Below are 15,763 nucleotides of genomic sequence, written 5' to 3'. Positions count from 1 at the left end.
CTCGAACAATATGAAAAAACTGATAACCAATATCGTACAGATTGATAGTTTTTGTTTTTTAATAAATTGCACTGACTGTAACATAAAGTTCTTATGTTGACAAAACTTGTTATAATGTGTTTCAGTTCACCATACGACAATTTCAAATTGTTTTGAGAGGACTTATTATAGATAGCTCATAAATTTAGGAGTTTTGCTAAATGGAATGAATATTTTCCCATATGGCTCATCAAGTTTTTATAGAATTTGTGCATGGTATATTTACAGGTACTTGCTGAACAAGTCGTTTTACGGGGGTAATATTGCGGTTTCTCAGTTTGAAGAACTTATAAACAAAAACAAAATTATTATTAATTTCTTACCTTCATTAGATAAGGAGAAGCTAAGGTGGCCAACTCGTCATAATAGATGGGATGTTGTGGTTCAACTCTGACCAAAAAAGTTTTATATTGTAATATATATTTCTTGAACTCCTTTTAACAATAAGCACACTTGGTGAATAGACTTTGAGGACCAAATTTGAGCTAGAAATCTATTTTATGGCATATAGCAGATAGATTTAGGTTTTGCTGCTTTAACTTCTATATGTTATTGTATTGAATGCCAACTTGTTAGTCGACCATTGCAGAAAATGGAGAATGGGGAAATTGAGAGCGCTGATGAGGAAATGGCTTCTAGGGGAGGCAGACGCTACACAAGAGTTGTCTCCCATGAACAAGCAGCCATTCAAATGTCCCCCATTGAGATAATTTCTCCATCTGGGATCCTGCCAAAGTAAGCTATTTTAATAATTTATATCTTGTAAGATTTTATGCGGCTTCTGATTTTTCTGGCTGGAGTTATGTTCCAGTTATCCCTTTGTTGTTTACAATTGGTTTGAAACTTTGAATTGATATTATAAAATGGAAATTTTGTTGGGCGGTTGCCTTTATGATTTAAAATGCTCGTTTGATATTGCTGCTTTTTACTCTCACATTGTTATTCTGCGGTTCAAGCTTTATTGATCATCCTGATATTTCTTTCTGAAGTTTTGATATGAGATATTGTTTGAGGCTTATTTTAGTCAGGGTTTTCCTAGTTAATAGTTAATACTGAAGAAAAAGTACTGTTAGTATTGCTTCTGCGAGCCGCTTTGTTAATGACAGATTTTAGGATTGTACTGTGGACAGAACAGGACAAAATGAATACTTTCCAACCATTGCTGTTTGGAAGAACTTCCACCCATAAATTATCTACTGTGCTAGGTGATCCATGTATAGTTAGATATCCTTTGGCTTGGAAAAGCCTCTTTTCTCTTGGCATATTGTTCGAAAGAATTTTAGTACGCTTGTACATACACTTCTCGATCATCGCTTATATTTGTTGATTTTTTCCTATGAGAATGCGTGCTATCATATCACATAATTGGCCACTTCCACTTCTTTTGGGTGAGATACATGAACCAGGTGATAGCTTCATTCTTAATCCAAGGCAAAGTAGATTCTCTGTTGTTTTATTTGAACTTATCATTAATATACCCTATCTACCTAGAAATGATTAGTTCTATAGATAAGACAAAAGGGAGCAGAACTTTCTAATTATGGGATAGTCTTAAGGAGATTAGTTGGGGGAAGAAGTGAGAGAGGACGAGAAAACTCAAACTGAGGTATGATTCATTTCACTAAACATATTTCACTTTTTATATTGATTTCTCCTTTCTATTTCCGTTGTTAGATCTAGTTATAGTCAAGTATGACCTACTGAATAATTTCTATAGCATCAGATCTTCAGCGTGTGAAGATATTGAGCATATTTAATTGAATTAGGCTATCCTTTGAGATTGCTAATTGTAAATTAGAAGAAAAGGAACAGGATTTCTACCATAACTAGAACTTGCAAGGGGAAAGCTGGCCCATGTTAGAGGTGAGGTTATGAGATGGTGTACCACATATAATATATGAGGCTATACCATCAATAGGACAAGTCAAAGGTGAAGTCTATACTCAAGCTGAAATGTACATCATCAGTCCCATCCAAATTCAAACTCATGCTCAAAATCAAAGTCCAAATACGTGCATGGAGTACACAAATATCCAAGGAGGCTATGTGATAGCTTTTAAATCTAGAGATGCTTGATTTTAAATCCTAAAAATATTCTCTCCATAAAACAATGGGATTTATACACTAACTACAACTTGCAAGGGAAGAGTTGGCCAATCTTAGAGGCGAGGCTATGAGATGGTGCATCATCAAAAGGTTAAGTCAATAGGTAACTCTTGACTTAAGTCAGAACACTTGTGAGAAGTTGGATCTAAAATGAAACTTAAGGTCATGCTCAAAGTCCAAATGGGTGCATGAAGTACACAAAGTTCAGTTAACATAAATTACTCTAGTGATTGTTCTTTCCACTTATGGTGAAAATTTACTTGTTCTCCCTTGCTTGTTCAGTTCCCAGACCTTTTTTCCCTTATCTTTGTTGCAAACTTTCTCCATCACTTCAAATTAATAGTTCCACCCTTGTTTGGTTCCTAAATTCTTCCATTGCTAACAGCATTGCAATTCATTTTTCTCTTTGTAAATCATTTTGGTTTGAGTATTGAGTTCCATCATACTAAAAATAATGAGAAATGGACCGAATTTGTCCCTTAACTTTTTTTAAAGAACCAAAATAGTCACTTACTATGTAAAAATACCACTTTGGTTTCTGTTAGACTGGTCCATTGGACCGGTCCGCATGGGACCGGCCCAGGCGGATAGAGGCAGATGTTCCCTCTCTCCTGCATATGCCAATCAGATCGCAAGTTTCCACAGAACATTTTTGGAAGGTTTTTTGAGGGATTTGTGAGAGAAATTTGAATGTAGGGACTGTTTAGGGATTTCCTTTTGGATTGTATGCATTAAATAGTTTGTTTTCCTAGGGTTAGGGCATCTTGAATTTGGCTGAAATTTGAGATCTCTTAGGTTTAGGTTTTTGAGCTCTAGCGACATCTATAGATTTGGGAGAGATTGATCCTTCTCTCGAATTGAGGATCAACTGTATCTTGCTATTTTCCTTTTATATTTCATCAAATAATACAAATTATCTACTGTTTTCATGGTTTGATGTGGATTTTTGTGGAGAATTCTTGCTGTTTTCCAAAGATTGATAGGAAATACTTGAGATATACAAGTGTTTACTACCAGTTTCTTAAGAACCAAATTAATCATTTCATGGATCATTTAAGTCCCTATTTATAAGGTTAAGGGACTAAAATGAGATAGTCGGGGATCATTTTGGTCCTTAGTAAAGAGCCAATGGATCATTTTGGTTCGTATCGCTAAAAATAATTATCTTTCTATCTATTAACATGCCTTTTAGTTATCTTTGAAATAAAAATAGATTCTTGTTTTTTTTGGTGAACTAGTATGCTGTAGTTGAAATTGAATTAAAATTCTTAACCTTGTTTTACAAGCGATTGCGGCTTGCTTGGCTAGCACATGTGGTTGCCTGTTAATGTGTAGCAAAGAACTACAAATGCAACCGACTATTCTGGGTGTTTTTTGAACACACATGAAAGTGGGGAGGAAAAACTATGAAAATGTGATTTGCCGCTTGTTCAAATTAATTCAATAGACTTCTGCCCTTGGTTTCCTTCAAATTCCCAGCAAACAAAAGAAAACTTTTTTGTACATTAGAAATTTTATTTTATTCCTTCAAGGTGTAGATTAATCATGCCTTCTATCTTAATAATTTTTTTTGCTGTAAAATTTTGTTTCTCTTTATTTTTCGTGTTATGATTGAATACTTTTCCCACAGTGTTTCTTATTTGATGTGATGCATTGTAAAACTGCTTTATTAAAGTGTACATTTAAATTCATTGCCAAAATGAAAATTGTTCTTATTAACTATAGGCTATGGCACTGCTTTTTCTACCTCATATAATGTCCTCCTTACTGCCTTGTCTTTTCTAAGCACAGAGGTGTAGAATGTCATTTTGTTACACCCCAGTTTGACTTACCCCCTAACGGTCAATCTGGAGTATAACAGAGAAAGAAAATCTAAACCAGCTTCTTTTTACTAACACCCATTCTGAGCCTCTACTTTCATAATAGAGAGTAAAAATAAATCTATTTAGACTCTCCTACCTTGCGAACCTATCAAATTCCATAATTAATAATGGGAAGCATATAATGTCCCTTAATGAACATCAAATATAATTGAAGTAAATACAGAACGCTACTAAAATTTTTAAAATTTACTCACATGCCCAAAAGTTTGTATATCTAGCATTCAGATGTTGTTTTAGATCTCTTTGTACACTCAAAATATATTTACACCAAAAGAACGGTCACCTCTTTTTATTGTCCTAAGGGCTCCATCCATTTTCCTGTAGTACAACCACTGCTAATAAGCTAGACTCAATGAAATACATAAGCAATTTATAAATAATAATAATAAACAATTAAGAAATACTTAATAATGCTAACATAGTTAAGACACATTGAAATATCATATTAAGCCTAAAAAGTGCCTAGCAATATTATTCATCTTGTCAAAACTGTTCAACACTTTTAAACAAGTCATATGATGAATATAAATTTTTGTACCTTTTTAGCATTCCAATTCAAAGTTGGGTTCAACTTCTCAACTTTTAGAATGGAAGCTGTTCTCTCATTCAGGGTTGAGTTCAATTTCTCAACTTCTAGAATTGAGAGTGTAGGCTTATCTTGTCGGATCTTTCGCTTTTACTTGTGCGGGCTTATTCCCCACATATAACTTATTTCACTTTCCATATAGTCATCCTTTTTAGCCCTAATGACATATGCTTTGATGACATAACTACGCTTTAGCTACCTTTTTGTAGCCTGCTTCCCTTTAGCTGTCCTTCAGATGCACTTTTTTGCTGCTACCCTTTAGCTGTCTTTTTTGCTGCTGCGCTTTTGCTGCCCTTTTGCTGCTGCGCTTTTGTTGCCCTTTTGCTGCTGTGCTTTTGTTGCCCTTTTGCTGCTCTTTTTGCTGCTGCGCTTTAGCTGTCCTTTTGCTGCCTTTTTGCTGCTGCGCTTTACCTGCGCTTTGGCTGCCCTTTTTGCTCATTCATTAGTTTATGAATATTTATCATTTTATGTTTACGAAATCATTAACATTAATAAAGATTATTCTCTGCATAAACAATTTCATACATATTCGTCCATGTTCATACAAAATAAACTAAAATAGATTGAAATACATGCTGTCATAAGCATAATAAAGATGAAGTGCAATAATAAAACATTTACTAATTCTTATAACCTCCTTGGGTATCTCACATCGTCTTGTAGAACAATGGGGTAAATTGGTTCACCTAAAGTATTATGATTCTTTCTCCTTTTGTATACTACTTTAATTAAACTATTCTTTATTCCATTCAAAATTCATCCCTCACATCCCTTTTCTTATTCTCCCTTTTTTTTATTTTCTGAGTTCTTTTTTTTTCTTCAAAACAGCAGCTTCACTTCCCCTTACAGCCTACAACTTGAGCTCCCTGGCCCTACCGCCTCTAGAGAATGTCGGGTAGGAAAAATGAAAACCAATGCAAAAGTTTTAGCTTAACTTTTATCATATAATACTAAACTAATACTAATGCTATGCCACAAATTTCCACTATTGCAATTTCTTCCACTCCCAGTGTTATGATTACATCCAACCTCTGCACATTGTTTTAAGGGGATTTGCTACAGTAATACATTTAAATAAATGGTTGTTTGGTCTTGCAATAAGTCATCATAACTACAGTTAATAAAATGTGAAATTGAAATGCCTATAATTCAGATGAAAATAGAAATATGTTATTGAGCTCCTTGTTTAAATATGGATATGATGTTAGTTTGAAGAAAACTCATGCTTACATTTGACAAAACTTTGGGTATTATACATTTTATCATGGTTTAACTGTTTCCATTTTGTATTTATGTAGAAAAGAAAAAGCAAACTTTCAGGCAAACAGCAATGGTAGCCAAGGGACTTCTAATGGTCAAGATGGGCAGGGTGAATTGCAAAAACAATCCAAGTTGGAGCTATTTGGTTTTGATTCTCTTGTCAATATATTGGGGCTCAAGAGGTACTGAAATGAGTTCACTTCAGTGTTTTCAAGCTTGAAATTGTCTGAGCTATTTAGTCTAATGGACACTCTAAACAATGAAACTATTACAGTATGACAGGGGAGCAAATTCCAGCACCTTCTAGCCCCAGTGAAGGCGAAGATGTAGCTATTACACTTGGTCGTCCTAAGGTATTATATCCGTTCTAATTCAAGTTACTGTAATCACAGGACTTTCTTGTTCTGCAAATTCTTTTATGTAGGTTGCACCCATCTCTATAAATATGCTGATATTCATCAATTTGTGTGGTATAATTGTATGTTCTGAAGTATAACATTTGATCAAAGATTGCATTTATCCATATAAATGCAAACAAATCCCCAAGGCACAAGTACTGGCTCTATGGGAATTTTTGTTGAATATACACTAATATCGTACGGACAAACATCTACTCATGAAAGACGCATAAAATTTGCCAGTTTAAACATCAGTTAGGGTTAGCGAGAAATGCCATTGGGCAAAGTCCGTTGTGTACTAGTTCAAGCGAGAGTACTGGTATTTATTTATGTTAGTCAAGGCTCAGAAAGCAGTAGTTGAAGCAACTTGCTTTTCAATCAAACTCGTCATTAGCTTGGCCTGCTGGTTGAGTTATCGCCCTTCTACTTCTTCATCCATGACCTTTAGCTACATGATATTATTGGTAAGCTCGAGTTTCAATTTTGTCTACTTACAAGGATATTAAGCACATTTAACTTTTAATTATTACATCGAACCCCAAAAGCAATGCCTCAATGTGGTCGTCTTTCATTGCTCTTTGGTTTCCCAAGTATCCTTTTCTAACACTAAAGAAGTTCCAAAACAGCGCAAGTTAATAGAAACTGGAACGTATGGAATGTGCAGGAATTGGGAACAACTTTAGGAAAAATTTGTTTGTTATCCATCCAATGATCAAGGTAACCAATTTAGTTTTCCTCTTTAATCTGCGTCCATTTAACGAAAGATGAAGCTCTAATATTTGAGGCACGTCTATCTATCTATCTATCATCTTCGTCTGAGAAAAATGATCATTATTTTGATAAGAAGAAAGGTGAAGCTCTAATTTTTGAGGCGCATCTATCTATCTATCATCATCTTCGTCTGAGCAAATAGATCATATATTGCATAGATAATAGAATAGCCATAGGGGTACTCCGGGATTATATCATGCAAGTTGAGTACATGATGATGCCAAAATTGACGTAACCCAATAAAATGATGGGGATGGATTGCACATTGATATCCATAATCATGTTTCCTTAGTGGTCAGCTCTCTAATTATTTGGCTACGTTTGCCTCCTATTTAGCTCAACCCTTTCACTCACTAGGAGAAGACTCACCTCTCTATGTAGTCTTGGTCAGAGATGGGCTATATTACAAGTTAAAGAGAAAAAACCACTCAAATTAAAAGAGAGGAGATGATCTTTATTGTATAAGTTAAGGATATCTTAAACTCAACCTTGGGGGGTGGTGCGAAGTGTTATATTTATATCATAGTTTAAAATTGCGCAATAAGAGGCACGTCTCTGCGTAATTTGCCCCCCCAAGAGCCTCATTGCTTAAGCAATTTTGAGACTTGGTGAGGCTTACGCCACATGGAACCTGAGGCGCGCCTCAAAGGCGCAATTGCGCAGTTTTTGGTGAGGCGTACGCCTTAGAAACATATTGTATATGCTGGTGTTGAGGGCTCGAACAGGGGGAGACATGTAATGACATCTTCATTCTCATGCCCATAAGATAACTGCCAGAAAAATATAATTTGAGGGTTAGACCAACGTGAAGAAGAAGGTTGCAAGCTCCTAAAAGACTGCTCATTGCATGAATCGTCAGTTATTATGGGATTTAAGAAGACATTGATGCATGCAATTTCACATCAAAGTCACAATACAAGCAATCTAATCGTTGTTTTGGGCTTGCATTGAAGAGAGGGGGGGGGGCATGGGGCATTTCTGAAAAAAAAACTCGAAAGGAATTTACAAGCATATCTTCGTAGAGTATATTGATTTTTCATAATACATAATTACATATAAACAGTAAAATGATTAATTGAATATGAATATAAAAATCAGCTCAAGCTAAGTTAAAGTTAGGCCCTTTTTAAATATTTCTTGCTTCGCCACTGGAGAAAATGTTATGTCTATTAATCTACGTAGAGTATATTTTCGTAGAGTATATTGATTTTTCATAATACATATAAACAGTAAAATGATTAATTGAATATGAATATAAAAATCAGCTCAAGCTAAGTTAAAGTTAGGCCCTTTTTAAATATTTCTTGCTTCGCCACTGGAGAAAGTGTTATGTCTATTAATCTAAATGTCTGATTAGGATGAAAATACTTTTTTTGCAAGTTAATGTGGGCATTATAACTTTTTATTTTGAAAAAAAATCAAACGTAAGACTTTTTTTATAGCTATCATACTCTAATATATTTGACTATAAGAAATTACTTTCCACCACCAATATTTTAAAAAAGGCAGCAAAATAAGCAATAGCGAAACAACGAGTGGCATGGATATGAAATACAAAGTAGTGAAAAAGCCATCCCACACAGACCCTAAGAGATAAGTGGGTAACATTGAAGATAATGAAGATTTGACATTCATAGATACAATTGGAAATGAATATGCCTCCACTGAAAACCCATGTAATGATGGGACATGATTGGATTTTAGATGTATTTTCTTATTTGTACTTTGGGAGTTCTGATAGACTTTAATTTGTAGTTTTGTGCTTTGAATTATGCTATGAGATGCATATATTGCATCTATTTTTTTTGTTTTCCAATAAGTTCACTTGTCTTTTAGATGTTTTTATTGTATCATAGACTATTCCTGTTATTTATCTGCTAGAATACTTAAATTCTCATTTACGCAATTCTTCATCCGTGAGGCTTACGCCTCACACCGCCTCGAGGCTTACGCCTCACCTCACGGACGAAAAATGCCTTGAGGCTTATTTACGCAATTTTAAACCTTGATTTATATTAAACCAAATCCTCATTTAATTATGACAAAGACCTCAAACTCTTGAAATTGAATATAACCTATCTTAAAATAGCCATATTAGGCCTTAATCTTCTTACAGGAACATATTTTTGCTCTTGTTTTAATACTCACTGCTAATTTAGGTATTGGGTGAAGACTGGCGGAGGAGGTCATGTTCACTTCACAAAAAATTCATGCTAAGAATTTGTTTAAGCAAATTTATTTTCATTTATGGTTTTTTTTTTCCACATAAAGCCGTGTCTATGGTGATTTGCCTTTGAAGATAGAGTGTGTTTTCTTTCTTTATGATTGACTTTAGTCTGAATAACGTCTCAATCAGTTCAATTTAAGTAACTAAATTCATATTAGGTTTTACTAGCTGCTGTTTTTTTTGGTATTAATGGTTTCCTGCCAGTATAATTAATGCTTGTGCTATTTTGTAGCCCTAGTGGCGAGGTACCTGTGCCATTCGGTCAATGATGGTTTCATGGTTTCTATTCAGCGTTGCATGTGCTCCTGTTTTTAGTTTTTGAGCGCTATTCACTAGAGGATATTTTGTGCATGCTCATGTAGTGGGATTTGAACGTTTTCACTCTTGTAGGTGGGCAATCGTAACATAAGCATTCAGTTGCTTTGAAGGATTCAAAACGGTTTATGGTGGCTTTGTATTCTAAGCTATCAATTCAAATTCAGAATTTAAATCGATTCTTAAGAGGTAGCCAAACTAAGAAACTAAATGCTCAGAAATAAACTATTTGTGGCCTATGTATAGCTTTTACTTTGATAAAATTTCATATTCCAAATTTCAATCTTATGCATGCATATTTGATGCATAATTCTTTCATGTAGTGACACTGATGGTGATTAAAATAGGCTAGTAAACTTTTACAAGATTGGAAACTTTCAATAACTCTATAAAACTACTTTTTTAACTATATAAAACTACTTGCTAATGACTTTAAACAGAGAAAGAAATTGGATTTACTGACTTTGTAAGACTACAAAACTACAAGCCTAGCTTCCCAAGGGATTCTTGTGGAAGTGTGAAGAATTCTGCACCAAGAAATGAATATTTGAGCCAAAGAAAGCTGTTGTACTTTTTCAGAATTTGTCAATTTCAGCTTCCACGGAGGTGTGCAGGAATCTTTTAGGTTCTAGTTGTAATGGCTAATGCCTTGCCCGGATTTCTGAAGCCTACAGTATCAAACTGTTGGAAAAATCCAGAAGTCCTACAAATATTCCTTGGAGAAATAGGTTGTTCAATAATAAGAGAACAATTTACTGGCGATTAAACAACCGAAAACCTAAATTTGAGGCTCTTCTTGGATCAAGAAAAGGGTTTCTTATAGCCAAAGGATGTTGAGATGGTTCCAATGCAAAAATTTCTGTGCGGTGCTCAACAACTGAAACTGATGAGGACATCGATTAGATGTTCAAACATGTGTATCGCCGGAAGAATCGCAGATCGACGACCACGATTCAGAGTTTATATTTTTAAATATTTATGCATTTTATTTTCTTTGAGTATTCCTGTTGTACCCCTATTATGAGTTGAGTCATGTTGTAGCTCTGAGGTCAATTTAGTCTTTGTTTCTTCTTTTATGTTGAGACCTATATATAGGTCATTTCTATTGTAATGAGAATAATGAATATTTTGAATGAAATTTTGTTGTTTGTCTTCTTCTTCATCTTGTGTGTGCACTAGAGAGAAGAGAGAGAGCCCGAGGTAAGGGCGAGCGCAATACCCACCAGTCATTGGAAGAGTCCGTGACTCGTGGTCTACCTTCTTCATCTCCGTTCATCTTTTCTTCCCTCCACCAGCCCTAGCTTTTCCCCAAGCCGCCGGCCACGTATTCTTCCCCTTATCCCTCACATCCTTTCACCCACTAGCTTCCCCACTTCACATCCAACCTCCACCAAAACCACCTACACCCGACGACAAGCTCTTCCCCTTCCCTTGACTGCCGGCCATCATCCTTGATCTTAGTCGTTATGATGAATTCATTATTCATAATGACTCTCCCATAATCTAGATCTTGTATTAAAGAAGAGAGTTAATGAATTTTGAAATTTAAATTTCGAAATTAAAAAACTTTCCTTATTTGCAAAGTCTAAATAAGAAAGTTTTTCAAATTCAAAATTCAAACGGAATTTGATTGGATGACTCATTATTTCCCCCCACAAGTTTCAAACTCATTTGAAAAGTGATTAAATCTCCCTAACCCCTCCTCCCCCTCTCACATGCCGCCGGCCCTACTAGGGTGGAATCCCCTTTAATGCTACTTTAATGCATTCAATACCCTTGATTCAAAATCCAAATTCAAATTAACCTCCCTCCAAATTTACTCAAATCTGAAATTAACTTCAGATTTTGAATAAATCTCTTCAACACTCCATCCTAACCTAATCTCCCCAAACCCTAGCCGCCTCCACCATCTCTATAGCCGACCCCTCCCCTCTTTCCCTTCCCCACTTTGGCCGGTCCTCTCCTTGCTCCCCCTTGGGAAGTTTGAAGCCAAGAGAAGAAGAAGACAACGCCTTCCCTCCTCCACCTCCACCAATTCCGGCTACCTCCCTGTGGACAAAGACCTCCGGCACCTTCTTCCTTGTGGCGATCTTGATTCTAGTGTGGAAGATCTTCTCTCGCTAAAGCCTAGTGTAGCCGAGTGATCGATCCCCGAGGTGAAAACTCTCATTATTAAATCGTGGATTGTTGATTAAGAGCTCTTAGTATTGCTACTATCTTTGTTTATCTCTGAGATTTGGTTAATCTACATGTACTCCTTCGACTAAGCAAGTGGAAAACTAAGATTCTTTAACGAATTTGCTTGTTATTACAATAAATTATTGATTTGGATTACATTGCCAATTACTCTTAAATTTCTTAATAAGCTCCTGTGCATTTGGTTTCACATCATCTTGGTATCAGAGCATGGCTAGCATGCATTACTTGTGCTAGATGCATCCTAGGAGCCTAAATTAACTTGTCCTTAGTTGTTTGCATGCATAATATCATCTAGATAATTTTATTTTATGTTTTCCATTTGCTGTCCTGAAAATTCTGCATTAGTTTCTTCATTTTACATAAGCATATTTTATTGTTTAAGTGCTGCCATCCTCACCGTAACATCCATAATAGTCTAGGTCACTTAGACAATTGACTTAACTTGCTGTCCACTAAATTTCTGCACCTAGTAGTAGTCGGGTGAGTTTTAGGTAGTGATCACTTGCTGTCCACACTCTAGAGTCCATCCAAATCGCTTAGATAACTGCGTCCTTCATATTAGTTTGCTGTCCTGATTTTTCCTGCTGCTGTTGGTACCTTTTTAGTGAGCAAACCAGTGTGATTAGCTGCTGTCCTTGAACTAGGAACTCTCCCTAGTGTCCCCTAGCACTCAACCATGGATCCGGAACACATTCAAGCAACCTTAGACCCGATTGTGGGCCAATTGGGAATGGTTACACACCAGATTAGGAACACCCAAACGGACTTAGCTGAGTTTAGGCGCCAAATTTTGAGGAAGTCATATTCTATGCGGCACGATTACCTAATTTTGAGGAAGTCATATTCTTGTATTGACACTAGGCTTGTATCTTCTTCACCTTAGTGATCTATTCATTTTATCTATTTTCTTTTAAATATTTTGTTATTTACTTGTACAGTTCTTAATTTGGTCGAAATTGACATGACTATTATTTCAATTGTGCATGTTAAAAATAAAATTGCTTGCTGATTTTACGTGGTTCAAAATTTTTGTCTATTTCTTTAATTTATTTGATTGTGAAATAATTATTTTGGTTTAAATTATCTTATTTTTGGGTTTGCATTTATATGGTTGTTCTTGTGTTTTTTGTTTTTAAAGCTAATGAAACAATGGTTGTTCTTAAACCTAAGCATAAATCTAAATTTGCAAAAGAATCTATTGCGTCCATTGAAGTGAAATATTCCTTGCATGTTCTGATTCAGAATGAATTTGAGAAAGAGAGCATGCATGAATGTGTGATTTGTGGCTTAGTAGCTTTTGCGTTAAATGATGTTGCACATAAGATTATGGCTAAAAAAAAAAAAAAAAAAAAAAGATTATGGCTATTATCCTGACGAGTTTCTTAAAGAATTACAATCACTTTTGATTATACAACTTGTCATTGATTTGATTGGAACATCATTAACTTGTTTGTTTTGCTATGAGAAGAATCTAATTGAACATGCCTAGCTGAAGAAACAAGTTGATTAATTCCTAACAGGGATCTATTAGAGAGACTATGCATCCTTGTGCTAACCCAACTTTGGTTACGCCTAAGAAAGATGGGAGTTGGCATGTTATTTGGTTAGGAGAGCTATTAATAAAATCACCGCTAATTGATTTTTTACACTTTCTTTGATGATGATTTGATTTATAGCAATACACTTGCATGATAAATTTTCATGACTATTGTTTATCTTTCTTCTTTATTTTTTTTATTACTCACTCTTTCTTCATTTTTAGACGATTTTGTTTACTGAATTTAGGTGAGAGTATTGCAGGACAAATCATTCTTGACAGATAATTTTTTATATATGCAGGAAACTGCTCCCAAACTGGGGACTATGATGGGCGTTTTTGTCCCTTGTTTGCAAAACATCCTGGGCATTATCTACTACATTCGATTTTCCTGGTAATTTCATCTTGCTATCAATGTCACTTTCTGAAAGTGTTTGGAATCCTAATATTTCTTTCTTCTTTAGATACTTGGATAAAATTTAATCGATTGTAAATATTGCTACTATAGAATATGTTCACGTACTAACAGCTAAGAAGTTTTCCTTTTACTAGATATGTAGATGGAGTATGTTTAGTCCTTGTTTTGTTCTTTTTTTTTTTTCCTTTTTTGGCGAGGGCAAAATACCTAGTCACTACTTTCTTTTTACTCATGTAAAAGTACTGCTAGTGCTTTGGTTTGAATTGGTAACTAATGTAACTATGCTGCTAGTTCCTTGCAAGCCGCTTCCAAGAACTATAATTGCCTGATGGAGATGATGATGTTTTGCACCCACTATTTTCTTACAAACCTTTTTGTGAGTGTTGATCTCTAGCCGGCTCAGACTACCTTACTCACACATAATCTCACTACCCACTCATACATGATCTCACAATGGTCCACAACCTCACTCATGATCTCACAACCGCCCACTACCTCACTCACACATGATATCACTACCCCACTCACACATGATCTCACAACCGCCCACTTCCCCACTCACACATGATCGCACTATCCACTCACACGTGATCTCACAACCGCCCACTACCCTCTCTCCCATGACACATAATTCCTGCTCCGCCCACTCTCTCCTCATTCGAACTCAACTCTTACACACCGGAAGCTTTGATACGGTTGACTGAAGCCACCAAAGAAAACTAGAGCTATAAGTTTGACAGAAGATGCAAGGATTATAAAAACGATATGACAAGAAGTTATTGAAAATATTCAACTAGATGCAGTTAAACAATTTCTTTATGAGGAGGGAAGGTTGAATTCTGTCTGCCTAGGTTCTGCACCTATTGTGCAACTGGACTTTGGGTCACCTGATAGCAAATCCAAAGCTGAAAAATTCAGAGAACATATTTTGCAAGTGTTTGCATATGTTCTTAATGCCACTGATACTTGAAATCAGATGCAACCCTCAGATAGATGTTTGACAAGATGTTCAAATTACCGATGATATGCATGATCTCAAGGCTGTTTCTTCTAGGATGATCAATATTCAACGATCAAATTCTAATCACACCTCTCACTGCCAACAGTCTAAAAACCTTCTGAGGTGGATGCCCAAAAAAAAGCTATAAAATGAAGTGGCTTGAGCATTGTTGGAGAGCTACAGTTTAATTCTCTTGCTATGGGAAGAGATTGCAAGGGAAAATAGTCAGAATGTGCATGAGTAGAAGAAGGATCTTGATGAGGACATAGATCCAAGGTTCAAACATGTGTATCGCCGGAAGCATCGCAGATTGATGGCCACGATTCAGAGCTTATATTTCTAGTTGTTTACGCATTTTATTTTTATGTTTTCCTATTGTACCCTTATGTTGAGTTGAGTCATGTTGGGGCCCTGAGGGAAATTTAGTCTTTATTTCTTCTTGTATGCTTGAGACCTATATATATGGGTCTTTTCTCTTGTAATAGCTAATGAATATTTGAATGAAAAATTTGTGTGTTTTTACTTCTTCTTCTTGCATGATAGCTTGAGAAGGGAGATAGCTCAAGGGGAGCAAATCGCAAGGCCCACCAGTCGTTGGAAGAGTCCGCGGCTCGTGGTTAGGTTTTCTATCTTCTCCTTCGTATTCACCTCCATCTTCTTTCTCCTCCACCACAAGAAGACCCCTTCCTCTCACCCAAACCCGTCGGCCATCTCCCTCCTCCTCCATTAGCCGCCGGCCATCCATGGCTTTCCCCCTTGGTGATGCCATTAATCCTCCTAGTGGTTCCTTGATTGTTGCCTAACAATAATTAAGGGAGTTACTACTTTTGAATTTCAAAATTTGAAATTCAAAACTTTCCTTATTTGAAAGTTTCCAAAAATGGAAGGTTTTGAATGATTCACTCCAAATCTCATGACATGTGGAATTGATAACTTTCATCCTAGGTGGCATCGACCCAATTGGAAAGTGCATACTCTCTCCCTAAATTCCCTCTCCTCCTCCTCATCTTGCCGCCGGCCCTAG

General features: G+C 35.9%; 1 protein-coding gene across 2 annotated transcripts in view; it reads left to right on the top strand.

Annotated features, from left to right (window-relative positions):
- Positions 1-15,763, top strand: part of LOC110100851 (cation-chloride cotransporter 1) — a 66,810-nt gene that overhangs the window by 738 nt on the left and 50,309 nt on the right. Inside the window, exons 2-5 of one of the 2 annotated variants that reach the window (XM_020828544.2) lie at positions 629-774; positions 5,913-6,056; positions 6,149-6,227; positions 13,624-13,715. In XM_020828544.2, coding sequence (XP_020684203.1) covers positions 632-774; positions 5,913-6,056; positions 6,149-6,227; positions 13,624-13,715 — 458 coding nt within the window. In that variant the 5' untranslated portion in view covers positions 629-631. Of the gene's footprint in view, positions 1-628; positions 775-5,912; positions 6,057-6,148; positions 6,228-9,660; positions 9,775-13,623; positions 13,716-15,763 lie in introns of those variants that run through there. The other variant, XM_020828546.2, reaches the window with a different exon arrangement.

The sequence above is a fragment of the Dendrobium catenatum genome, unplaced genomic scaffold (genome assembly GCF_001605985.2).
Source record: "Dendrobium catenatum unplaced genomic scaffold, ASM160598v2 fragScaff_scaffold_1271, whole genome shotgun sequence".
In the NCBI taxonomy this organism is placed as follows: Eukaryota; Viridiplantae; Streptophyta; class Magnoliopsida; order Asparagales; family Orchidaceae; genus Dendrobium; species Dendrobium catenatum.
The sequence above is the reverse complement of the archived record's forward strand: the minus strand, read 5'-3'. Positions and strand labels throughout refer to the sequence as shown.